A 27972-nucleotide genomic window follows, 5' to 3' on the forward strand; every position below is an offset into this window, starting at 1 on the left:
AAATTTTAAATGTGTAAAAGATTCTCTGGTAAAGTATATTTTTGTTGTAATAAAAAATACAAGGTTTAATTTTTAAATATCCTTTTCTGTATGGACATGACATGTCTTGTAAGTTCTCCCCTTATTTGTTTCTTCTTCTTCTGTTTGTTTCCTTTGATGTTATTTCAGCAAAGGAAACAACATTTAAGAGACAGTTGTTGTCAGGTTTCATTGGTGATTTCAAATATGTAATGCCTTAAAGGGACTTTGGCCCGACACACATATTTTATTTTGATTCAAGTTCACAAATGCAATTTTGTTTATAACAACAACGTGCATGGATGAATCTTCACTATAATATCAGGAACATATATTGTAAAGAAAAAAAAAATCTAAGTTGTAAATGAAAGATCACGAGAGTATGTTTTTACAAGAAAATACTATTTCAGTCTTTCGACTTCAGAATTTCACTTTCAATTCAATGTGCTATTTGCCGTTTCTTCGTAATTATTGGTGAAATATACCAGCGATTTCTGAGCGAAAACTGTAAAACCTTCACAAGATTCTTTTTGGTGTCAGTTCTGATATCATGTTGTCACAGTCACAGGTTGCTATGGTGACGACCTCTACAGTCACAGGTGGGGTCACACGGCTCCTCTTTGACCTTTAGTAGTGGAAGACACCTGCCTTTCCATTCGCCATGCACTTCTTGAATCACGTGCCCGTTGCTATGGTAACCGTACGACGTCTTCCAAAGTTGTTTGTAGTTGTATTGCACGTGTGTGTTGGGCATAGGTGACTGGTTGCCATGGAGACTGTTGACCGGTTGTCCTGGTGATAAGTGATCGTGTTCCTCACTGTGAGTTTCTTGTTTAAGCTTCAGCGGCGTACTGGACTTCCGCGACTTCTTTTTCGGTGTCACGTCAATCACATGACTAAGGCCATTCTGATTGGCCGTACGATTGCCTGTAGCTCCTCCCCCTCCTCCTTCACGGATAACTGGAATCTGATGGTCAGTCAATACAGTGTTGGTGGTTGCCATGGAAACTGGCGATGTAGTTTCACGCAAGGCCGGTCGACGTGGTTGAGCGAGGAATCTGCGTGTCACGTGTTCGAGCGCGGCGTGCAGTCGCGGGTTGGGGTTTGCGCTGTGTCGGTTGCGGCTGCGCAGTGAGCTGAACATCATGTTGCAGCCTTCGACAGTACAGCGGTGTTTGATCTTCAAGTGCACAGCGTTGAAGTGGATCTTCAGCGTTCCTTTATCGTAAAACGTCTTGGCGCACGCGTTGCAGCTCACGCGAGCTTTGCTCGAGGACCGTTCCCCGGTTCCCGAAGAGTCTGCGATCGGCTCGTCGACTCCCGCTTGATGTTGTTCTTCGTTTCGCAGGCGTTTCGGTGACCGTGTGGAACTTCGTATCTGTAACGGCCTTCCATCTCTTTTGTTTCTGGCTCTCATTTCATCTGCACTGTTGTTCCGTTTGCTGAGCCGTTGTAGTTTTTGTGTCGCAGGATGCGAGGGTGGAAACACGGACGCACTGACGTAGTGAAACGGCTGCAGGAACGCTAGACTTCCTCCTGGCAGATTCTCAAAGTGGTGCGTTCTTGCGGGCGGTTTATCTCTCGGCTTGAACACAGGGATGCGATGGGTTTCTGGGCGGATCTGCTGCTCCTCGGCCATGAGCTCCACGATGGATTTGGTTTCCCCAAAACGTAGAAACTGACGCAAGGTCACGACCTCGTCCTCCGGGCTCATGGTGACCCAGTGATCCAGAACCCTCCCCAAGGAGTCCTAAAGGATGAGAGTTAAGGCCTGTTCAGACCAAGAGCGATAACTTTAACGATAACTTATTAGCGACCACAGCAGAGGACGATTAAAGCAATAAGCCCCAAGAAGCCGTGGTTTACAGTGAATTTATAACGTTGTTAACCCTCTTAGCTGTTATAAATTCACTGTAAACCACAGCTTCTTGGTGGTTATTGCTTTTATAAAATGGTTAAACAGCAAATAAAGTGTAATGATATTAATAAAAAAATATTATTCTTCCGCCAAACAATGTAGTTCCTCAGAAACAGTTGTGGTTCCAACAAAGTGATTGCAGAGCAACACAAAGATGTAAACAAAGGTGTGTGTTTGTACAGTAATTTACAACAGCTTCAAACTTGGCTCAGCCAATCAGAATCAAGGACCGGAATGATCTGTTTTATAAAAGTTTGTTTATTATAAGTTTTGTCGTCTGCCGCTGTAAACGCTAATGCTATTTCATGCATTCTGAGTTATTTACACTGTTAAAGAGTTAGATTCTCATGCTAAACATGGCCAAAGATGGAGTATTTCTGTGCCAAATACACTCCTTCAGGGTTCGTACAAGTTTCAGAAAGTTTTTTCCCTGTATGACATGATAAAGGGTGGGATTTCATTGTATGGGTACTTCTCCTGGAAGAACGCGCACACATCAAACACAGCGTGAGCAAGAGCAGCCTTTCAACGTGCTTAATTCATTAATTCGCAAAAGCTGCGCATGCTCGTGACTCTTTAGCTCCGCCCACAGACTGTTTTCAGAGAGAAGCGTAAAGCTGTATCTGTCTTTCATAAATCTGATAAAACTAAAGACTCTTTGGAGATATGAAGGATGCAGTACTACTCTATAAGTGCTCGAGATTAACTGTGTGTGTTAGGTCACCTTTAAAGTCGGATGGATTCTGATTGGCTGTCATGTTTTTATTGTTCATCAGATGGAAAAATAATCGCTCTGAAAGTTATTCCAACAATATTCTTATTCTGTGTCATTATCATTATAGTATGGACTTTGCTATTCTTATAGATAGAGAGATTATTAGAGTGTATCTTCTTACAGTGTAACAAGAGTTTTAAAGTCAAACATACTTTTTAAAACCTGCACAAAAACAATTAATACTGTATGTTCAAAAAGAAAAAAAACTAAAAATAAATCATGTATTTCAGATTCTTTTACTTACTTAAACAGGCTGCGGCACAGGGCTTAGTGTGTTTATTTATGTATGTGTGTGTGTATGTGTGTGTGTGTGTGTGTGTGTGTGTGTGTGTGTATGTATGCGTGTATGTGTGTGTGTGTGTGTGTGTGTGTGTGTGTGTGTGTGTGTGTGTGTGTGCGAGTGTGTGTTTACCTCCAGCACGTAGTCGCGCAGCGTCCATCGGAGTGTGTGTATGGTGTTGAGCACCTGTAAGTATGTGTGTTTTGCGTGTGTATATGTGTGTGTTCACCTGCAGCATGTATCCTCTCACATAGTCGCGCAGCGTCCATCCAAGAGTGTGTATGATGTTGAGCACCTGTGTGTGTGTGAGGACGCTGAACAGACGATCCAGCAGGATCTTCATCCGGACGGGAAGCGCCTGCGTCCCGTACAGAATCAGACTGCTGATGTCAAACACCACGTTACTCTGGACGATCTCCACCTGCCCCGAACACAGCAGAGCCGGAGCGCACACCTTACCCACCGCTGCACACACACACACACGCACACACATCAATACACACAACACTGGTGACGGGAATCCAGTCTTCAGGCAAACACACACACACACACACATGTGGTTCATACCGTGAACGACCCAGCCATGTGCACAGCGATCACATGACCTGATCTGAGTTTGTCCTGGCAGGAAACACTCACACGGACAGTCAGCATGTGTGCAGCCAACAACCTGCAGAACAAGAAAATAGAGCAAAAAAGCATGAAATGCTTCTAACGTTTACACATTCTAAACTTATAAATAAAATAAACCAGACTGATGAAATCAAGAAACAAAAGAGTTTGTTCCTCATTACAGTCTCTTTGAAGCTCAAACTGAGCGAAACATGTTTAATCACAATCTGAATCTGTTATTTAGGAAAACAATAATAAATGTATAATTTAAATTAAATAAAAATGTATAATTAAAATAAATCTAATTATAAAAATAAATAATTAAAATAATAATAAAAATAAATTATAAAATATAAAATAATAAAAATAAATAAATAATAATATAATTATAAAATGTATTTAAAAAAGCAATAAATAAATAATATTGTAAATAAAAATTTTAATTTGGCATGTAAATTGTTTTTAAGAAATTAATTTTAAATACATTTTTATAAATAATTCATTTTTTATTTTTAATGTTTATATAATAATTGGAGTGCGTTCACAGTGAAGTATGTGCATTTATGGTTATGACTGAATGAATTGCTTCATGTTAAAGACTGTTGTGAAGGATGAGGCGTCTTTGCATATGGACAAATGTCCAGACTTACAGTTTTACACTGAAATTATGTTAAAATTTACAATTTTAAAATTCAATTTATTTCACTCATTATTTTTACAAAAAAATAAAGTCATGATGACCTTCAGAATAGACACAATCTGAAAACAGAGTAAAAATGTCATTTAGAGCACAAGTATATTTCAGGTCAATTTTACATTAAGCTGATGATGCTGTTTATTGATTTGAGTGAATTAATGATTGACTCGTCCACCTGTATCTCCTCCTCCATCTTCAGAGTCGTGCTCTCTTCATCTCGCTTCAGAAGAGACTCGTCTCTGTCCGTCTGTCAAACACACAGATGAATAAAAGAAAATAAAACGAATGAATGAAAATGAATAATGCAGGGGAAAAATCGCTCTTGCTCCCCAATGAATGACAATCAAGTGAACTGAACAGAGAATGAACTACATAAAAACTAACGTTCTAATCGTTCAAAGTGAAGCATTTTTCAACATTTTCATCATGCTTTCTGTCGAAAAAACTAACACATACATCTCATGAATCCATTAATAAACAAGAATATGTCAGACACCTATTTCTCAAAAGTTAAAAGTATGCACATGTGCGATACCTCCTGGAGGAGTGTGTGTGTCCACGTCCCCATATCTTCAAGGCTTCGGGAGGCTCTTCCCCGGTTTAGTCCGTATCTGGAGTCTCCTGATGAAGTTCTGATGGGAGCATTGGGGCCCGAGGAAATATAAAGAGCCCTAATCACTATCACTCTCTCTCCAAACCGCCAGACTCCGCCCTCTTCTAATGAGAACAGTAGAGCGGCTGCATTTGATTGGATGAGAGCGTTCCTTTGTCTTGAAGAGAGAGAAATACCAAAACAACTGACGGATTTAAAACACACACATTCACACACTCAGAAGCACTCGGGAGGAAAAAGAGCTCTGGGCTAAAACTGCACAGAAACACTGATCTCAAATGTGCTGATCAGCATTTCAACAGCCCCATATATATACTATATATATATATATATATATATATATTTCAAAATGCTGCATCAGATGTCAATATAAATGGACATAAATTCAAGAAAGCAAAGCAATCACATTGTGGTATGCATATTGTTCAGATTCTGAAGTCAATAGTAGTTATGTTTGTGCAAACAAATTATTAAAAATAAGTTTTGTTCATTGAAATAAAAAAAAAACTGAAACATCAACTGAATTTTAAATGTTGCCTTGGCAACTAACTAATGAAAGTTTAAGTTGAAGCACTAAAATTATTAAAACTGAAATAAAAGAAAGATAAATAGAAGTAGTTTTAAAAATGAATAAACAAATTAAAATTACGATACAAATGGAATGTATACAAATAAAACCTAATTCTAATGTTAATAAATTCTATAATAATAATAATATATAAATAATTGTAAAATTACACTAGTCAGATTTTGTCATTAAATCATTTTTAAAATATAACAAAAAAAATGAAAATGACTAGCAAAACAAAGTCTGATCTTTACGTTAAGCAGTTTGAGCTGAATTAAATGCAGAAATATGTGATGGAAAAACAAATTAAGGCCCATTCATAAAAACTATAACAATATAGAAAAACTTTAACCAAATGTGAGAATAAAGTTACATTCCTGGGCAAAAACTAAAAAAGTTGATTTCACTTCTGGATAAGTATACAAGCTTTTATTTATCTGTTGTATTTGTTAGTTATTTATTGTAAGTTTGCTGTCTTTCTATACATCTTTAGTGATTTAACTATACGCCTTATTTATTTGTACATTTTTGAAGCATTTTGAATCGACAGCCAATCAGAATCCAGAAGCTGCAGAGGGTTTGTGAGTGAATGAATAGATAATAATTAACTAAATCATGAAAATGTAAAACTAAGATAATGTTCATCAAAATAAAACACTACTTTAAAAAAAAAAAAAAAAAAAATTAAATATGTCAGTTGTATCAGTTGTATGACATCAGAAAACTGTGAAAATGCTTGTTGTCAAATTATTAAAAACATTAACTTAAAATTGCATAAAATAAATAAAATCAGTAAATATTTCCGGTTGACAAATGTTTGGGAATGCTTGGTTTATATCACTTCTTATATGAATTTTAGCAGAAATGATTATTAACATGGTACACTTTCTCTGATTTCATTTTTGTTTAACATTCTCAATAATCTGCTAAATATTTAAAACTACTTTTAGCTCCTGCAAATATGGTGGACCAAAAATAAAAATAAATAAATAAACATAGAGATTAATAAGTAAATGTATAAAAGGAGTAAATAAATGACTTGATTAAAACAAATATAGTTTTATAAAATTTAAAATAAAATCCTGATTTTAATATATTATTACCTTTTTTCTTTATGTATTATTTCTGTACTTATTTTTATTCTTTTTAAACTTTTATTTACTTATTATTTCACCTGTTTTTATATTTATATATTTATGCGTTTATTTATTTATTTTTAGATTTATTTATTTATTCTCACATGCATTTTATTCCAGGTTTATTTATTCATTTATTTATTTTTACTTTACCTTGTGCAACATCGTGAAGATAATGATTTCAATAAATCTGGAAATAAACACACATGGGAATAAATAAATAAATGCATGAATAAATACACTTAAAAAAAATAAAATGCATGAATAAATTAAATAAATATTTAAAAACAAATGAAAGAATAAGAAATAAAAGTTAAAAAGAATAAAAAAAATAAATACAGAAAATAAGAAACATAAAGGAAAAAAAAGATTACATTTGATTAAAAAAGAACTATATTTGTTTTGGTCAAGTCTTTATTTCTTTATTTATTTTCCTATTATCCATTTATTTATTTACTTTTGATTTCCGCAGGGTTGGTCCTCCATGCTGCAGCAGATAAAAACAACACAAACCCGAATATTTCACAGTCCGACCCTCATGAGGGGACAGACCTGCGGCAGCAATCCCCGCGCCGCGCGGAAGGAAATCAGGCCTTTGGCAGCGGGGAAGAGCCCCAAACAACCAGAAACACGAGGATTAATAGTTAATAACGGCCGCCGGTGAGTGTTTGTTCCGCTTTTAATGAGAACCTGACGGGACCGTCGTTGTGAATTAAAAGAAGGTTGTTGTGTTTAAGTAACTGGGGACGGCATCAAAGCATCCGCGCGCTCTTTTCTCTCGTTAGCGTCAAACTTCGCTACCTGCGAGCCGCGGCCAACCGGAGGACTCAGGTGACCCTGCCAAAAACACGCGCCCACGAGGGAGAGAACGAGGGAGAGAGGAGGAGGAGAGGAAACCTACTTTAATCCACTTCCCTCTGATGCCACTTTCTGCTGTCCCACATTGAGACGTGAAGGAGCGCGTGCGCGCGACCAGACCTGCGCCGTCTCTTTGTGCGCGATCCAACTTGGCACATCGGCGATATAAAGGGGGACAAACACACGCATGATGATCTTTGTCGTAATTAAAACTTGAATCACTTTCAGAAGTTCCCCGATGTGATTGTGGAGAAGAAGAAAAATCAGTGGAAATAACAGTGCAGCCACAGATTCCGATCAGTTATTTTTAATTCCTACTTATTATTATTTAGGAATTACATTTTAATTCCTAACAAACCCAACTGTTTTCTGCCAATATGCGCGACTTGCGATTTATTCGGGCTGATATCGGTAAATAAATATAAAGAACAGCAAGTGTGCAGGAAACGCTAAAACTGTCTGCTCTACAAAACCAGTGTGTTTATGATTATGATAAATTAAAAAATAACATGATATCAAACACCAGTGTGCGATATTACACAGCACAAGGAACAGAATGTTCCGATATAAATAACTGGAAGCAAATGAGATGGAAGTCTCGCATATTCTCCCGCGTAAAGTTAAAAATAAAGTGGATATGCTGAAAAAAAGAAAAAAGATGTAGAAATAATTTTTGCACAGAAATCTCTAGTCAATTTCACAATTCATTACAAAGAAACAAACAATTACATATTGAATCGAACACTAAATTTAAACTAATAGTGTTTTCTTCAATAACCTTTATTTTTTAAAATAATTTTACAGCATATTTTTACAACACCCGTCTAAACGGACAAGTGGGATTTTTTTCAGCATTTTAAAATTATATTTTTTTATTTATTTTTATCATTTACATTAAAAACATATTGTACAAAAATACAACCAAATATGTCAGGGGCATATAGAAAAATATGAAATGTATTAATCTATTAAATATTTACAGAAAACCATTGTACCTTTTAAACAACTGCATAGTTTGTATTGGTCTCCAAATATATTTAAATGTCACTTTTAAATGCCATTTTTAAACCATTTTTGATTGTATTCATATATAATCAAGCAAATATAATAATTAAAAAATAAATACTAGATTTTAACCACCATCCAATGAGATTTTCAGCTGTTTTGTGCGCAAATACTCAAAACCTGCTGACGAACACTTTTACTCTGTGACCAACATTACGACTAAGAGATTTGAGAAATCAAAGTGTCTTTCCTTTTAAACTTACATGTTTTAATAAAATGATTTAAGCTTGAACATCTCTTGCTCTTTCTGGACTGGATACATTTTAACTTTTCAACGTCGAGCAATAAAAGCAGCCAGCCTAAAACTGACATTTCATACTGGGACTTCTGGACTCAGACTGTAATAATTAGAGGCGTAAGCGTCAGTAATGACTGTAAATGCTCATGTATTCATGGTGACGGGACGAAGCCGGGACTTTAAGCAGTGAAATGTGTCGTTACAGCAGAAAACAGCATTTAATCAGACATGAGATTAAAGCTGCTCTCAACTTCATTCACATTCATGACAAACACGTCTGTTAGTTTGTTCGGCCACATGATCCTCTTAAAGACACAAGTGACCCGAAGAGAGAGACATTTACAGTGTTATTTTAAGACACACACACACACAACACACACACACACACACACACACACACATCACACACACACACACACACACACACACACACACACTCACTCAAAACATTGGGGTCATTAAGATTTTGTAATGTTTTGAATAGAAGTCTCTTCTGCTCAACAGGGCTGCATTTATTTGTTCAAAATTACAGTAAAAATTGTTAAATATTATTTCAATTTAAAACAGCTGTTTTCTTTTTGAATATCTGTTAAACTGTAATATATTTCTGTGATGCGCAGCTGTATTTTCAGCATCATTAATTCAGTCTTCAGTGTCACATGATCTTCAGAAATCATTCTAATATGATGATTTGCTGCTCAAGAAACATTTCTGATTATTATCAATGTTGAAAACAGTTGTGCTTCACAATATTTTTGTGGAAACTGTGATACATTTTATTTTTCAGGATTCACAGATGAATAGAAAGTTCAGAAGAACAGAGTTTATTTGAAATATTAATCTTTTGTAACATTATAAATGTCTTTACTGTCACTCTTCATCAATTTAATGCATCCTTGATGAATAAAATTATTTTCTTTCAAAGAAAAAAAATATCATTTTTGACCCCAAACTTTGAAAAAGTAGGCTATTATCTATATAAAGTTATAACGGAATGACACAATTTTCATTTTGACTGAACGATTCCCTTAAAAGAGTCAGAAACTTGCTAAAAGGACATTCGTTTTTTTTTCTTTCTTGCCGTTTTAGGAGTGGTGTCCTCTAAGCAGGACACTGAGTTTTGAAGCTGCACTAGATCCTCCAGAGATCATGAAAACAGCCCCCCTGTGGATCTCGTGTGCTGCTGACGCCACTGAACATCAGTCCTCACGTCTCACAGGAGACGTCAGATAAACTGATGCTTCAGCGCAACACTCCCAAGTTTCTGAGTTTGAGTCTGAATCAGCATCTGCAGCCGAAGTTTCATTCTGACCATCGTTCACCAGCACACAGAAACTGATCCTACACACACATCTGTTTGTCATCTCGTACACTACCATCCTCACTCGAGCCATATCCGTTTGCCCTACAGCTGGATACAAGACTTCCTGACAGAGCACCCCCAGACAGTGAGACTGGGCCCCTGCACATGCTCCTCCATCACTCGGAGCACAGGGCTGTGTGCTCAGTCCCATCCTGTTCTCCCTCTGCACCTGCAACTGTGTACGAAATCGCTCATAACTCCTAAACCATTAGTCACAGACTCAAGTGTCTTATGTCGTTGGAATCGTTGGCTCATGATGGAAAAAAACATTTTGAGATTGCTTAAGATTGGAACTTTGGAGCACTTATCGCCAATCATTATTTCAGATAGTAACTTCGAATCGCTTATTGCGAATCATTTGCTTCAGATTGGAACTTCGGAGCTCTTAACGCGATCATTTGGTCCAGATCGGAACTTCAGTGCACGTATCACGAATCTTTTGACTCAGATTGGAACTTCGGAGCGCTTATTGTGAATCATTTGATTCCGATCGTAACTTCGGAGCTCTTAAACGCGAATCATTTGGTTCAGATCGGAACTATGGAGCGCTTATCGTGAATCATTTGGTTCAGATCGGAACTATGGAGTGCTTATCGTGAATCTTTGGTTCAGATCGGAACTTCAGAGCGCTTATCGTGAATCATTTGGTTAAGATCGGAACTATGGAGTGCTTATCGTGAATCATTTGGTTCAGATCGGAAACTATGGAGTGCTTATCGTGAATCATTTGGTTCAGATCGGAACTTCAATGCACGTATCACGAATCTTTTGACTCAGATTGGAACTTCGGAGCGCTTTAACGTGAATCATTTGGTTCAGATCGGAACTTCGGAGCAGGTTTGCGATCTTTTGACTCAGATTGGATCTTCGGAGCGTTTTATCGTGAATCATTTGGTTCAGATCGGAACTTCAGAGCGTTTATCGTGAATCATTTGTTTCAGATCGGAATTTCAAAGTGCGTATCGTGAATAATTTGATTCAGATTGGAACTTCGGAGCGCTTTTCGCGAATTCATTTGATTAAGATCGGAACTTCAGAGCGCGTATTGTGAATAATTTGGTTCAGATCGGAACTTCAAAGTGCGTATTGTGAATAATTTGGATTCAGATTGGGAACTTCGGAGCAGGTTAATAATTTTTTTTACTCGGATCGGAACCTTTAAAGTGATTATTGCAAATGATTTGGTCAGATCGGAAATTCGGAGCGGGGTGAACCGGAGCCAGAGTTTATAAATACATATATACTTTTTTTTTTATATCTCAAAAAGGTGAATTTTCACCTAAAGGTGAGGAGTTTGCATTGATGCAACAGCAACACACTCACACACAGACACACACACCACACACACACACACTCAGCGCATTACTATCAGCCAGTGTAAAGCAGTCACTGACAGTCATTTTATAATCTACATGAACTGAGAACCTACAGCCCATGCACCGCTCTCTCCTTCATCTGTAGATGGCGACTGGAAAGAGGATTTCCACAGAGTGGAGGGATTAAACAAACACACGCGCTCTCCTCTGACATCCAGCATCTGCGTGAAAAAACTGTCGCTTTCTCAGATAATCAAGCATTTTAATGTGTTTGTGAAATAAGCAGTCCCTGGGCTGCCTGCTTTAAAACCACACCAGACCAAAGAAATAACATGTGGGTTTGCAGCTTTTATGAGGAAAAAAAAAAAAAATGGACTTATTTAACCTTTTTAATAATTCTGCTAAAGTACAAGAAAACTAATTATGAAAATAAATAAAATGTCCATTAAATACTGCTTTAAAAACATGAAATCTTCCTGTGAATGTGACATTTGATTGTCTGTCTCACAGTGATTCAACTTCAGTTCTTCAGTGTTTTCTCTTTTTGACTTTCCTCTGGAGATCTGAGAATAAGTTTTTTCTGGAGGAGCCCTTTCAGTGAGACCGCAGCGTCTGAAAGAAAACACGTCCCATAATCCACCTCTGCTGACGGGTCGGAGGACGCACGCAGCTACCAGAGAAAACAGAGAGAGAGTTAAGAGAGACTAAATAAATTACTTCTAGTAAAAAGTACAAGTACTCATTTTCGAATTTTACTAGAGTGAAAAGTACAGATACCATGAATAAAATTCTTACTTCAGTTAGAAATTCGACGGTACTCATTTGCAATTTTAGTGAGGTAAAGTTTAGCATAAAATTAATAAAAATATTACTCCAGTAAAAGTACAAGTATCATTTGCAATTTTTACTAGAGTAAAAGTACAGATACCATAATATTACTTAAGTAAAAATTAAAAGTACGATTTTGCATTTTGTAAGTGAGTAAAAAGTATAGATACCATGAGGTAAATATTTACTTAAGGTAAATTAGAAGTAGTACTCATTTGCAATTTTAAGTGGGTAAACGTATAGATACCATAATAAAATATTACTTAAGTAAAAGTACAAGGTTACTCCCCTTTTTCAATTTTACTAGAGTAAAAGTACAGATGTACCATAATAAAATATGAAAGTACTTGAGTACTTTTTTGCACTTTCATAAGAAACAAATGAAGTGTTAATAATTCTTACAGTGAAAGACTATGCTGTTTTACCTTTACTTTCAATTATTCAATTTCTGTAGTAAGCTGTTAGCTGAATACTGTAGGACTCCTTGCACTGTTTGTTTCATTTCTAGCTGTTTTTTTCTAGTGTATTTGTCTTTTGTTATTTTTTTTATTGTATTACTGACTGTTTTAATTATTTTTCAGATCATTTTTGAGGACCTTATTTTAATTTTTTACTTATGAGTTTACCCTAGTACTCTAGCTGAGAATTGTGAAGTTTCACTTTATCAAAAATGTAGATGTCGATAGCAAACTATATTGGATATATATAATCGCCAATCTTAAATTAAATCACTCAATTATAAAGTTTCGTTCATATGGCCAACTCATCAATCGTGTAAATATCGTGATTACATATGACCCAAATCATTGTGATTATGTTTTTTGCAATAATCGAGCAGCCCTAATGGATTAAGACACTTAATATGTATTGATATGCAAAAAAAGTGATTTTATGATTAAAAATGATACACTATAAAAACATTAAACTTCAATAAACTAATACATCAGTTTGAGTTACTGATCATTTAAGTGTGCAAACAAGTGAAACATATGTTAACATTTTAAGAAGGGCATGCTATGCAAAAATATTAGTTTTTATATCACTTTGAAACATGTGCAACAAAAAGATGCATGGGGTCATTAATTGACATTATTTATAGTTTAACAAGTACTATAGACATTTCTCTCTCCGCATGCAGGTCCTTCTTTAGTTCCGCGTCTTCATCTCTCTCTCCTGAGAAGAAATATTTTTGAGCACAATCGCTGATGCAGCTAAAGGAAAAGCATCACCCAAAGCTTCAGCCACACCACCGTTCAGTATGATAGTAATTCACTCGGAATAAAGGCAGAAAATGCAATCAGACTCCTAGTACACATTCTGCTTGGAAGCGGGGAAATATGTGGACTGTTACTAGCCATGAAAGTACACACTTAGAATGCTCAGACAGCATGAATTAATTAGGTAATACGTGAATGGCGGCATACTAATGATAAATTATTACTCTATTAAGTATGCAACGAGCATGCATGAGAGTTATACATCAATAGGAAATATGCATCTAGCATGCATACATAGCATGCAAACTAAGTAATGAAGCATAAATGAGCACTGCATACTAATGATAAAATTAAATATGAAGTATGCATTCAGCATGATACTTGAAATGAAGCACGGTTTGAGCAGGGCAATTTAGTAATGAAGCATGAAGGATGCATACTTAAAAATAAAGCATGAAAGCATGCATACTACTGCAAAAAAATTAATTATGAAAAATTTAAGTAGGGTATGACGCATGTTTAGATACAAATTTAAGAAGTTGCATAAAGATGAATACCTAGAGCACCCTTAGAAAAGAAGTTGAATCAGCATGAAATAGAAACATTTGAATTTTGCCCCCCATATTTCTTACCCCCACCATGACAACAGCCACAAGCGAAAAAAAAAGGGAAGTATTCTAAAAAATACCCGGTTTGTTTCTTTTCCCCGCGGGGTTTTTTTATTTTTTTTTCTAAATGACAAAATTTAAAGGGGGTTAAAAATTTTTTTAAACGTCTTTATTTTCCCCGTTTTCCCCCCGCGGAAATTTTTAAATATTTAACGACCGATGTTGTAAAAAAGTGACGCATTTTGTTTTTTTCATTTTGGGGAAATTAAATTTTAAATCCGCGAGTTTTTAAAATATAAGTTAAATGGGTTGGAAATTTAACCGAATGCTGCGAAAAAAAACCTGTTTTTAAATTATTTTTTTACTTTTTTTATCACCCCCCCCCCCCTCTCTCAGTGTGGTACTTTCTTCAGTCACGCGGGGGGGAACCAATTCCCCCGGGGCGCCGAGGGGAGACACACATTCTCATGAAAGCCCCTTTGGTTCTTTCATTCATTGCGTGAAATTTTTTTTTTAATTGGAAGGGTTTTTTCCCTTTTTTTTTTTAATTCTGAGTGAAAACAGAGTGGTCTCTGGTGATTAGATATGCAGAAGGGAGTAAGGTGATTTTTGTATACACACAATATGCTTGTTGTTACCCCGCGTAGCTTAACACGGCTATCATTTATTTATTTTAAATTCGTGTAATAAGTCAATTTTTTTTAAAAAAGAGGCATTTTCATAAAAATAAGGCAAATTTTTTATTAAATAAGCGATTTGTGTGTTTTTGCCCAGTGTGCTGTTTTTTGTTTCTGTGTGTTGGTGGCAAACCCCGATTTGTTGTTTTCTTTTAAATTTAACCCCTTTTTTTTCCCAGATGAAGAGGAGCACTGATGAGTTTACTCCAGGGGACACGGGGTTTTGTTAAGTGAAGGGTTACCTTCTGGCCTGACAGGGTCCTTTTAAATACTGCAGATTTTTTCACTTTACAGTCTTTTTATGAAAAAAGAGGTAAAAAATTAAAATCTGGGGATGTTGTTTTAAATGTCACAGATTGGGGGGGAAAAGCCCCCGAAAAAAGTCCCATCTATTTTTATGGAACAACTCGACGTGATTTAAAACTCTCTCTCTCTCTCTCTCTCTCCCCACACCCCACAAAACAAACAAAAACAAAACACACCACCCCCACACACACAAACATATAAAAATAAAAAGAGGATTTAATTATTTTTAGTTTTGGACTTTTTCCGAATGAGGTATCATAACAGAGTAGTTTTTTTTTTTAATGAAGTCTCTTTTTTTCATCAAGGGGCATTTAGTGAAAAAAAATACAAAAACCCCCCTGAAAAATTGTGAAATATTTTTAAAAAATGTAAAACAGCTTTTTTTCTGTGGGGAATCTCTTTTAAAAAGTGAAATTTTATTTTTTGTGAGGGTGCAGCTGTATTTTCGAAATCATTACTCCAGTCTTTCAGGGCCGGATCTTAGAAATCGGGAATAATATGATGATTTGTTACAGTTTTTGCTTTTTTAATTTTTTTTGGAATCTGTGTTTACTTTTTTCAGGATTTTTTTTGATTAAAAAAGAAAAAAAGAAAACGTTTTTTTAAAAATATAAATCGTTGGAAAATATACACTCCCGTTAAAAAAGTTTTGGGTAATTTTTTCATTTATTTTTCTTTTTTAAAGAAAGGGAAATTTTTTCAGCAAAAATGAAGATAATAAAGGTTATATTTTTCAGAAAAAAATCTCTATTTGAATAAAGCTGTCCTTTTTAAAATTTTTTTCATCAAAAGGGAATCTGAAAAAAATATCACAGGTTCCAAAAAAATTTTATTTATATAGGGATATATATATAAAAACCCGCAAAAACTGTTTTAATTTTTATAATAAAAACATTTTATTAGAATGATTTCTGAAAATCATGTGACACTGAAAAATGGGGTAATGATGCTGAAAATAAGATGGATCACAGAAAACATTACACTTTAACCGATATTCACATAGAAAAAAAGCTGTTTTAAATTATAAAATAATATATCACAATTTACTGTTTTTTTTGTATTTTTTTTGAAAAAAAATGCAGCCTTGATGGGGCAGAAAAGACTTTTTAAAAAAAAATGAAAAAAATTAACGATCCCCCAAAATTTTGAACAGCAGTGTATTCACATTTTGCTGTGAAAACATTAATAATTTTAAAAGCTCCAGCGTTATTTTACTATCACTGGGAAAATATTTTTAAAATTTTTGTTTTTTTACTTTCCATTTTCATTTTTAAATGTAGTTTAAGTTCTAGTAATTTTTTGTGTTTTTGTCCCCATTTATTAATCTGTATACTTTTAAAAAAATTTTTTTGTTTTGTTTTTTTAATACATTGTCAAATACATTAAAAAAGAGGAAAAATTGCTTTTGCAAATTTTGCTTTAAAAAAAAAAAGTTCTTTATGTTTCAGTTGATGTTTATTTTATTTTTAAGTAACTAAAATATTTTTTTAATTTATTTTGTTTTGTTAACTATAGTAACGTTAGTTTTGGGTTAACTAAAAATAATAAAAACCCAAAATGATATGCATAAAAAAAATCTTTTAAAAGCTTATAAGGCCACCTAGAGTTTGTGATTTTTTTCATATGTGTTGTTTTAAATTTTTTCCTACAATTAACAAAATTTTTAAAATTTTTTCCTCAATTTATAGTGAATATTACTGTGAAAAATTATTTAAGAAACGCGATTAAAAAAATTCACAGGTTTTTATGCACAAATTTTTGGGATCACTTGCTTAGTGGGGTGAGACCCTTATTAATAGAAAATTAAAAAAGAAGAAAAGCATTTTGTTTTTTCTAACAAATAAATGTCTTTATGAACAAAATTTTTTTTATTTCGTTAAAACTGTATGCATGTGTTTCCAGTAACAGAAACAAAAAGAATAAAACCCAAAATAAAAAAAATCTCTATTTCCTTAATTAATGTCATGTTTTTATTATAGGAAAAAACAGAAAAAAAGAAATATATACCCGTGCCTTGAACGAAGCAAGGCTTTTTGAAAGCAGGGCCAGATTTTCCAAAAAAAGTTAAAATATAATGCACCGTTTTTTTTTACTAAAAGCCCGTGTTGTGTTTTTAACAAGTCTCCCCCTTTTGCCCTTTTTAGAAAGTTTTCTTTCCCCAAAAAAATGTCCCCTACTGGCCAAACAAAGGAATTAAGGGGGCCGGGCCCAAACAAAAGGGGGGGTTCGGGGAGGGCCCTTTGGGGGATCGAGAAAGACCCCGGGGGTGGGCCTCAGAGGCCAAAAAAGGGCCCCCGTTTGTAATTAGTGTTTTTTTAGGTGTAACGGTTTCACCAAAAAAAGAGAAAATTTTTTTCTTTTTTCATCTGTGGCTTTGTCTTTAAAAGGGAAAAAGTTTTTACCCAAAAATGGAAAACCCGTTTTTAGGGGGTTTTTTTTCTTCATCAGAAATGTAGCACTGCATCAGTGTTCTTAGCAAGGGGTGCTCTGCAGTGAAGTGTCCGTCAGAATGAGAGTCCAAACAGCTGATAAAAACATCACAATAATCAACAAGTAATCCACAGCACTCCAGTCCATCAGTGAACATCTGGAGAAGACAAAAGATGAGACACATCCAGCATTAAGATGTTTTTAACTCAAATACATAGAGTCTATAATCCATAATAACACTTCCTCCAGTGAAAAAGTGTTCTGGTGTGAATCAGGAGAGAAATCTGCACAGATCAGGCAGCGTTTAAACAGCTCTTACTCAACTTTTTCACTGTAGGAAGCGTTATTATCTATTATGGACTCGTATTTCAGCCTGGACGTGATGATTTGAAGTTAAATATGATGGATTTGGTTCTTACAAACACACAGTTTTTCGCTTCATTAATTCGGTCGACCTGAAAGATCAGCACCAAAGATTTCTGGTACAAATACGTGTGCCGTTACACCCCTGAGTGTCACAGTTTGTGTTGTTGGCTGTTATAAAACCCACTGGACCATGAGTTTTGTGTTTCTGACAGAAAGCAGCGCTAGTCAAACGACTGTCAGAGAGTCGACTGAAACTGAAAGACGCAGAAAATCAGATTGAAGCCAAAAAACAGACGGGATCCCGAACAGGATTCAGCGCCGAACAGCGATTCGAGGGAAACTCTTGTGAAACCCAGCAAAACTAAGTCTGAATCCGTCGCTAAACAACCGTACGAGGTCGACGCGTTCAGAGATTCAGCGGTGTGAAGACCGTCACGCCAGAGGACAGACGGACGGATAAAGTCACGACTGCGAGGAAGACGCTCGCGGCAGGGAGGAGGGTTTACCGTCCAGGAAGATCATTTTAACCAGACGAGCATCAGCAGCAAAGACGCTCTCGGCTCGCAGGAAACACACGCTGAACAGAAAGATCCTTTCAACCGACGAGAAACCATAGACGCTCGTAATCACAAGCAGGTCGTGTGAGTGAGATTCTCACTCTTGACTGTTATAGGGAGTAACGATCGCTTAAACGAGTCAAAATATGTGAGCTTCAAACGGTTGAGTATGCTAAACAAATCGTGAATTCGTTAGTGCCAGGAGTTTATATTAATGTACGTCTAAGGAAACTTACTGTCTTTAGAAAAGTTTAGATGCTATTGTTCTTTCTGTTGGCTGTATAAGCATATTAAAGTTATAAGTGCAGCTCTGCTTTGTTCAGCGGTTAACCAAGCAAACGATTAAAGTTCCATAAGACTGCCAGCGTTCTAAGTGGGGCTTTGTTTACAGCGGTTAACCAGGGAAAACGCTTAAGAGCTCCACCTGCTGCAGTATTCGTAAGTGCTTTGTTTCCAGCAAGGTAACCAAGGAAGCCGCTTTAATTGCTCCACCTGCTGCAGTATACAATAAGTGCTTTGTTTACAGCGGTAGAACAAGGAAACGCTTTAAGCTCCGCCTGTGCAGTGTTCATAAGGGCTTTGGTTTACATGCCGGTATAACCCAAAAGTGTCGTGTTGGGTGTGGCGTGCTTAAGGCTTCGCCTGCTGCAGGTTTAGGCTTTGTTTACAGCGGGAACAGGAACACAAAGACTTTAATCCCCACCCACTAAGTGTTCGTAAGTGCATGTTTACAGCCGGTATTAACCAGGAAACGCTTACGCTCCACCCGCTTGCAGTGTTCATAAGTGCTTTGTTTACGAGCGGTAACCAAGGAAATGTTTCATCCCCCCGCTGCAGTGTTCTTAAGTGCTTTGTTTTACAGCGTTACCAAGGCAACGCTTTAAGCTCCACCTGCTGCAGGGTTCATAAGTGCTTTGTTTACAGCGGTAACCAAGGGACGCTAAGCTCCGGCATGCTGCCATGTTCATAAGTGTTTGTTTCAGCGTGGAACCACGGCAAACGCTTTAAGCTCCACCTGCGGCAGTGTTCATAAGTGCTTTGTTACAGCGGTAACCACGGAAACGCTTAAGCCCCACCACCCGCTGCAGTGTTACGTAAGTGCTTTGTTTTACAGCGGTAACCACGGAAATGCTTTAAGCCCCACCCGCTGCAGTGTTAGTAAGTGCTTTGTTTGCGTAGCCGTTAACCAAGGGAAACGCTTTAACCCCCCCCGCCTGCAGGTGTTCCATAAGTGTTTGTTTACTGGCGGTAACCAAGGAAATACTTTAAGCTCCACCTGCTGCAGTGTTTCATAAGTGCTTTGTTTTACAAGCTGGGATAACCAAGGAAAGCGCTTTAAGATCGCCTGCTGCAGTGGTCAAAAGTGCTTTGTTTACAGTGATAAACCAAGGGAAGCGCTTTAAGCCCGCATACTGCTGCAGTGTTCATAAGTCGGTGTTTGTTTACAAGCGGGAGCCATGGCAGCAGCTTTAGCTCCACCTGCTGGCAGAGAGTGAATCTGCGTCTCGTTCAGCTTTCGTCTGCCGTTCTGTTTTCATGGCAGATATTTTTTTATGTATAGTTTCACAAAACTGAAGGTCAAAACCATTCTGTTTCATAAATTCTTCAATCTAATTTAGATTAAAAACCTATGTGTGCAGCATCTTTGTTTGGATCATGATTAAAATGCAGAAGTGGTTGCCTCTCAGTTTTTTAAAAATGGAAAACACAGACAAGGCCTTATTGTGTGGATATTGAGAATAAGTGTTGCTTATTTATTTGATTGGGGGACTTGTTTTAAAATTTCAATTTAGTTTTGTGGTATTCCACATTTACATTATGTTTGTTTAGTCCACATTTAGCGAACAGTTTTATCCAAAGCGACTTACAAATGAGGACAGCAGAATCAACTAAAACTAACAAAAGAGCAATGATATGATATTGGTTTCCTATTATAGAGTTATATTTCAATTTCACGAAAGCGTGCAGCATTTGTCCAAGCAATAATAAAAAGGACACATTGAATTCAAAATCAAATTTTATGCGTGAATTAGATCAAATGCGTGAGTTGAAGCGAAGAATCGTTATCCCGCAGTTTGGTTGGAACATGAGTTGTAGATGTTTTTCTGTTTAGCAATCATACAGCCCTTAAGAGATTGCAGCTCCACTGCAGATCTAGACAGCCTGAAGACGAAATCCCTCACGGCGGTGACGCTCTGAAGAGGAAGCCTTCGCTAACTGGTTCTGATGTGAAGGGAAGGTGTTCCTCTTCCTGTGACGACCTGCTTCAGCCGCTTAGATCAGCTCAAAGTGTGTTAATTGGCGTTGGCGTGAGGAAATCTGTTTAATGAAGTGTTAGGGATGCTCGAATGTTAATTGCCTTACACAATTAGTAAATAAACAGCAGAATGTTATGTTTCCTAACACGCATAAGAATTGTCTTAAAGCGAGAGAAAATCTAAGCCAAATCCAATTGTTACTTTCGTCACATTTAAATGAATTTTTTATGTGACAATGTGATACATATCGACGTATATTGCCAATAGAGACTCATTTATATAAATCTACTGTTATCCAGCAAAAATAAAATTGAGAGTCTTCCTGTACATTTCAGCTGAAATAAGAGCTGAGAAAGCAAGAACTCCATCAACTTGACTGTATGTTAATATTGTCATTTTACTGTTGTTTTTTTAAAATAAAATAAAAAGACAATAATAATGGTAATAATAATTACAACAGCTTAATATGTTTATTATAACATTGACACATAGTGTTCAAATTGGGATCTGTAATATTTTAAAATAAGACTGTTCTGCTCCAGCAAGGCTGCTTTTATTTGTACAGTATTAAAATCACGGTCTGATGGACAAAAAATATTATTTTATTAACTTATTAATTTTAAGTTAAATTGAGCTTTGTTGGTATGATGTCTGCTAGAATGTTATAAAAATGTACAGTGTTAAATATTTTTTAATTGTTCTTTTTTAGTAGATTTTGTAAAAATACAAAACAGTAAAAAGCACATTTTGTCTATTTAATTTATGCAATGTTGAAAAATTTTGGCAAAATACATTTTACACTTCAAAAACCTTGTTTTTTTTTTTTATATACACATATGTTTTATCTTTTTCCCAAATCCGTTTTTTTTTTTCTATTGTAATTTTTCTGGATTCCATTTTTTTGGTTAAATTTTTTTTTATTAATAAGAATGCATGTATTTTTTTTTGAAATTTAAACTTATACAATTTAACATCAATTTGTTAAAAGTTTTACAAAAAATAGATATTTTTTTCTGGATTCTGTTTTTAATGGATTTAAATTTTAATAATTAAAAGCATTATGTTTAATTAATTGTAATCATGAAACCTACAACTTAACAGCAATTTATCAAAATTTAACAAAAAACAATTTTTTCAACTTTTTTATTCTGTTTTTCTTTTTTGTTTTTATTTTTTTATTTTTATTTGTTTTGTTTTATTTTAATTTTAATAATCATGTATATTTATTTTCAATTGAATTTGGAATTTTACTGTTAAACTTAAAAGCGGAAAAAAATTAGTGATGATATTCTTTTTAAAGGGCTAATATATATATATATATTTTAAGTTTACATTTTAATAATTCCATTATATTTCCCATTTAATTTTTTTTTTTTTAATTCAGTTTTAATGGTTTAATTAAATTTTAATAATCAAAATGCATGTGTAATCAAATGTCAATCAATTTTAATTATATTTTTCCCCCAAATTCGTTTTTAATTGTTGTTTTTGCATACACTGTTTTACAGTAATAATTTATTTATTTCTGCTATAATTTCTCAAAGATTAAACTGAGAACTTTATTTTGGCGGTTTGCAGTGGCGGACTGAGTAATATTGAGAGCAATAATATCATACTTTCAAGTCCTGCTTGCTATATTTTCTGCTATATTCACAGTGAGGTGAAATGCTTAAAGTTTCATTTCAAAAGAGCTATAATTTATTTACCAGTTTACAGGCTCAAAGAGGAAGCGGTTCACAGAGGAACAGAAGAACCGAAGAAGAGGCGAGGTCAGAACATAAACACACACAAGACAAGGACCCGACAGAATAAGCTCAAACAAGATGAACAGTAGCGTCCTGATTGTCTACAGAAAAGCAGGGCCGAGACAAGAGGAGAAGAAACCCGAGAAAGATGAAGAGGTGAGAGGCGGGGCGAGGCGCTTCAGAGCCGGAGAACAGCGGTGTTTGGCGATCTCTCTTGTCTCTGCAATGATATCTGTGTGTCTTAGAGGAGCAGGATCCTGGCGAGAAAGAGGCCCAGGCGTGCTGAGGTCGCTGCGAAAGAGTTAGTGGCGTCCACCAGAGGAAAGACTCGAGCAGCGCCCGAGGGGAGGACGAAGAACCTGACGCAGGAGCCGCGGGTGAGTGGCGATCAGGCGGCTTCCGGAGGAGAACCATAGTAAAGTAAGGGCTGTAAGTCAGAGGGTTGCGTCATCATATCGATAATCCACACACCTCAGAAATATCACGATCGATCCTGTAGTTTATGTGACTCTGGAGCACAAATATTGTCCTCCTAACAAACCATACATCAATGAAGAGAGGTGATTTATTCAGCTTTCCAGATGATGCGATCACATCTCAATTCCTTCATTAATGATCAGAATAATCAAACCACACACCAAACATAATCGTTAGTGACAGCCCTGATTGTAATATGTATGATTGTTGTTGTTCTAGTTGTCGTTAGTTATTGTTATTTGTGTTTATAGTTGGTTGTATTGCTAGTGATGCGTAGCTGATGTTGTGTCCAGGGTTGTAATGCGGTATTGCCTTTATTATAGTTATTGTTATAGTTGGTCTTATTGTAATGTCAAGTTATGATATTGAGTCTGTGTTGTAGTTTTCATCATTGATGGGTGTGTGTTTCTACAGACAGCAGAACAACAACAACAACAACAACAACAGAGAGAGGAAGAGCTCAGAGGTGGGACACATCACACACAAACCACACTGAATCCCCACAGCGAGGTGTGTGTGTGTGTGTGTAGATCTTTAACGCTGTGTGTGTGTAGATGTGTGTAGATCTCTCAACTGTGTGTGTGTGTGTGTGTGTGTGTGTGTGTGTGTGTGTAGTCTCCTAGTGGTGTGTGTGCTGGATCTCTAACTGTGTGTGTGTGTGTGTGTGTGTGTGTGTGTAGATCTCTAACTGTGTGTGTGTGTAGATCTCTAACTGTGTGTGTGTGTGTGTGTGTGTGTGTGTGTGTGTGTGTAGATCTCTAACTGCGTGTGTGTGTGTGTGTAGATCTCTAACTGTGTGTGTGTGTGGATCTCTCTAGCTGTGTGTGTGTGTGTGTTCCCCACCGCGAGTAGATCTCTAACTGTGTGTGTGTGTGTAGATCTCTAACTGTGTGTGTGTGTGTGTGTGTGTGTGTGTGTGTGTAGATCTCTAACTGTGTGTGTGTGTAGATCTCTAACTGTGTGTGTGGATCTCTAACTGTGTGTGTGTGTGTGTGTGTGTGTGTGTGTGTGTGTGTTACCTGCTGTGTGTGTGTGTGTGTGTGTGTAGATCTCTAACTGTGTGTGTGTGTGTGTGTAGATCTCTAACTGTGTGTGTGTGTGTAGATCTCTAACTGTGTGTGTGTGTGGATGTGTAACTGTGTGTGTGTGTGTGTGTGTGTGTGTGTGTGTGTGTATGTGTGTGTGTTTCAGCTCATTCTCTATCCGTCCACAGACTCATTACTCTACCGGCTTCATGGTGACATCAGGATCTCAATGACGCTCAAAAATCCAGTATGAACCTGCTTAATTTAATTATTTAATTATTTAATTTAATTAATTATATATATATATATATTATATATATATATTATATATACACTACCAGTCAAAAGTTTTTGAGATTTTTAATGTTTTTTTTTAAAGTAGTCTCTTCTGCTCACCAAGGCTGCATTTATTTGATCAGAAATACAGCAAAAACAGTAAAATTGTGAAATATTATTACTATTTAAAACTGTTGTTTTCTATGTGTATATCTGTTAAACTGTAATATATTTCTGTGATGCGCAGCTGTATTTTCAGCATCATTCCTCCAGTCTTCAGTGTCACATGATCTTCAGAAATCATTCTAATATGATGATTTACTGCTCAAGAAACACTTATAATAATAATAATAATAATAATAATAATAATAATGTAACAATATACATTCAAAAGCTTGAAGTCAGTATAATTTTTATTTATTGTTTTGGGAAAATAAATTCTAGAAATGAATACTTTTATTGAGCAAGGATGCTTTAAACTGATCAAAAAGTGATGATAAAGACATTAATAATGTTACAAAATATTTCTATTTCAGATAAATGCTGTTCTTCTGAACTTTCTATTCATCAAAGAAACCTGAAACAATTCTACTCAACTCTGTTCAACATTGATAATAATCAGAAATGTTTCTTGAGCAGCAAATCATCATATTATTATGATTTCTGAAGATCATGTGACACTGAAGACTGGAGTAATGATGCTGAAAATACAGCTGCACATCACAGAAATAAATTACAGTTTAACAGAGATTCACACAGAAAACAGCTGCTTTACAGTAGAATAATATTTCACTGTTTTTGCTGTATTTCTGATCAAATAAATGTAGACTTGATGAGCAGAAGAGACTTCTTTTAAAATCATTAAAAATCTTTACTGTTCCAAAGCGTTTGACAGGTGGTGTATATATACATATATATTAATATTATGTACAGTAGAGCTGCTCCCTGACCCCGCTGTGATTATTGATCAGTGTGTGTCTCTCTCAGGATGTCAGTAAGTGTTTATCGGCTCTGGATGAGTTGATATCACCCCGTCCCGTCCTCGTCTCAGAAACATTCAGAACCACAGCTGAGCTCATCCCGACATCGCTCAGAAAGGTACATCGCAGTGTGAGAATGCAGCACTGCTGCAAAGAAGAATAGAGTTCAGTCTCACGTGTGTGTGTGTGTGTGTGTGTGTGTGTGTGTGTGTGTGTGTGTGTGTGTGTGTCAGATGTGTGTTGTTTAGTAAGAAGCGAGCTGGCGACCGCGTTTAAAGCCTCCATATTTGTATCATGGCTTAAAAAGCTTATCTACCTTCATCGGAGACACCGAGGAGACTCTGGAGTCAGGAGTTCATGAGAGAAGCGGGAGACGGAGGCGGAGCAGGTGACACACACTCCAGAGTGCGCCGCGGCCCTCCTGGGATACTGTGATTGCTCAGTAACTGGCGCTGACTTCCTGCTCACAGAATCCAACCATTCACACTCTAATAATCATCTCTTGTGTACAGTTTGCCATCTTCACTTCCGTTTTAATTTATTATTATTATAGTGTTACACTGTGTATCTGGGTTACAGCTAAACTTATTAAAAACATTATCGTTAATTGAAATAAAGATGACGTAAAGTAAGCGAAGATGTAGAGAGGTTGCCTTGGAAGCACTAAAATTAAAAACTAATTAAAATGACTAAAGCACACAGCAAAATTTACTAAAACATAAAAGCAAACCTGAAAATTAAAAAAAAAAGCTTCTTCAAGATATTAATAAACGCTATACTATCATATAAATAATACTAAATAAATGTATGTTGCTAACAACTATTTTGTTGTTTTTATCAGTTATTGTTTTTATTTTTGTCTGTAATTTCTTTTTAACTATGTTAGTACATCTAGTTGTGGTCTAGAATTTTTTTTAATATACATTATTATTAAAGTAATTTTTTTTATGGTTTAGTTAACTATACCAATCCTGCTATGTTCTTTAAAAATAAGTTTTTTGATAACAAAAAAAAAAAATATAATTAATTCTATATATTTTTCATATATTTTTAATGGTTTTTTTATTATTAAATTTGATTATTTAAATATAATTAATTTATATTCTTCATGGATTTTTCAGTTAGTGGAGTTAAGCCGTCGGTCTGACGAACGTCTGTCAAGAGCCCCGAGATACCAAAAACCACTGAACACGTGCCTCACGGTTGTGACATCATCATGACATCACAGCGAGCCTCGCTGCCTGCCGTCTCAACCTCACGTTACAGGAATACTTCACCCTCGGGCCAGGAACTTGTCGGATCCTGTGCAGTAAAGGGTGCCACTTCCACCGGCGGAGGCGTTATTATAGATTATGGACTCGTATTTTAGTTAAAGGGACAGTTCACCAAAAAGAAAATTACTCCATGTTTAAATCACCCTAGGCATCCTAGGTGGTATGACTTCTTCTTTCAGACGAATACACGCAGAGTTAATTTAAAAAAATCCTGGCTCTTCCAAGCTTTATAGTGGCAGTGAATGGGTGTTTTTTTGTAATAGTCCAAAAGAAATGCAATAAAGCGCATCCATCCATCATTTAAAAATGGACACCCATTCACTTCCATTATAAAGCTTGGAAGAGCCAGGATGTTCTTTAATATAAACTCTGCGTGTATTCGTCTGAAAGAAGAAAGTCTACACAGCTAGGATGCATTGAGGGTGAGTTTAAACATGGAGTAATTTTCATTTTTGGGTGAAACTGTCCCTTTAAAACGTCTTGATGGATTTTATCTTTTGTCTTTCCAGATGTTTACTGATGGGACTGGGGTGCTGTGGATTATTGTGGATTATTGTGATGTTTTTATCAGCTGTTTGGGACTCTCATTCTGACGGCACCCATTCACTGCAGAGCATTTCCCTTTCTGAGACACTGATGCAATGTACATTTCTACAAACCTGATGAAGACACACACTCATCCCGATTGGGTATTTTCAGCAGTCGTTCACTTCTGTTGAATGATTCCTTAAGAACCGGTTTTCAGTGTTGCTTGTTCTTCTGAGTATTTTGTCATGTGACTCAGCGGAAGCTGAGGGGGGTTTATCTCTGCTCTGTTTTCAGCGCGGACGGAAGCGGACGCGAGGAAACCCCCAGAGTTCACGTCCATTTTAATTCAATGTGTTTTTATTCTGGAATCGTTTCTTTTTTTTTTTTCCCGCCGTCGGAAGAGTTTTTGCAGTTATTTTTTCACGCTGATGGAAGAGGTTTCCTCGTGAGGATTGAGTGAAACCACAGCGTTTCAGCAGCTCTTCTGGGATCTTTACAGTCGGGATAGTGACCCCCTGCTTGGGTCATGTTTTTTTTTTTTTCGAACAGGAAAAGAAAGGAGACATAATAGGGGATGTTTTCCTCCCGGTGTGGATATAAGTTAATAGATTAAAACGGATCTTCAGACTTTTGGGCCGTGTTGTGATTTCGTCTGATGTTGTGTTTAGTTTTATGCTCACAAGACTTTTACTTTATCTTTCATTTCCAATGTGATGAAAAAAAATTACAAAAAAAATAATGTTTCCTTTGAATCATCAATTAGAAGTTTCTGAAGCATGTGACCCTGAAGACTGGGGTAATTGGGGAAAACCGCTGCGCCACAGAAAAAATTTTTTTTAAATGATTAAATAGAAAACTTTCTTTAAAAGTAAAAATATTTCAATTTTTATGCTTTTTTTTTGTATTTTGATTAAATAAACGGGTTGGTGTTTTTTTTAAAAAAATTAAAACCGTACTGTTCGA

At 36.0% G+C, this 27972-nt stretch overlaps 3 protein-coding genes across 4 annotated transcripts in view; all 3 read right to left on the reverse strand.

Annotated features, from left to right (window-relative positions):
- aimp1b (aminoacyl tRNA synthetase complex interacting multifunctional protein 1b) overlaps positions 1-27972 on the reverse strand; it is a 116543-nt gene that overhangs the window by 22175 nt on the left and 66396 nt on the right. The gene's annotated exons all lie outside the window — the stretch shown is intronic.
- Positions 1-27972, reverse strand: part of LOC109110479 (nephronectin) — a 121113-nt gene that overhangs the window by 10949 nt on the left and 82192 nt on the right. The window lies entirely within an intron of this gene.
- LOC122135164 (zinc finger protein basonuclin-2-like) lies at positions 155-4619 on the reverse strand. 2 transcript variants are annotated; one of them, XM_042713874.1, is made up of 4 exons: positions 4476-4616; positions 3559-3661; positions 3221-3456; positions 155-1768 (listed from the first exon to the last, which is right to left on the reverse strand). In XM_042713874.1, exons 1-4 carry the CDS (start codon positions 4491-4493, stop codon positions 581-583), a joined length of 1545 nt encoding a protein of 514 aa, XP_042569808.1. In that variant the 5' UTR covers positions 4494-4616; the 3' UTR covers positions 155-580. The 2 variants fall into 2 exon arrangements, with proteins under 2 accessions (XP_042569808.1, XP_042569807.1); XM_042713873.1 differs by having other exon boundaries at positions 3221-3661; positions 4476-4619.

This window comes from Cyprinus carpio, chromosome A23 (genome assembly GCF_018340385.1).
Source record: "Cyprinus carpio isolate SPL01 chromosome A23, ASM1834038v1, whole genome shotgun sequence".
NCBI classification, from domain to species: domain Eukaryota; kingdom Metazoa; phylum Chordata; class Actinopteri; order Cypriniformes; family Cyprinidae; genus Cyprinus; species Cyprinus carpio.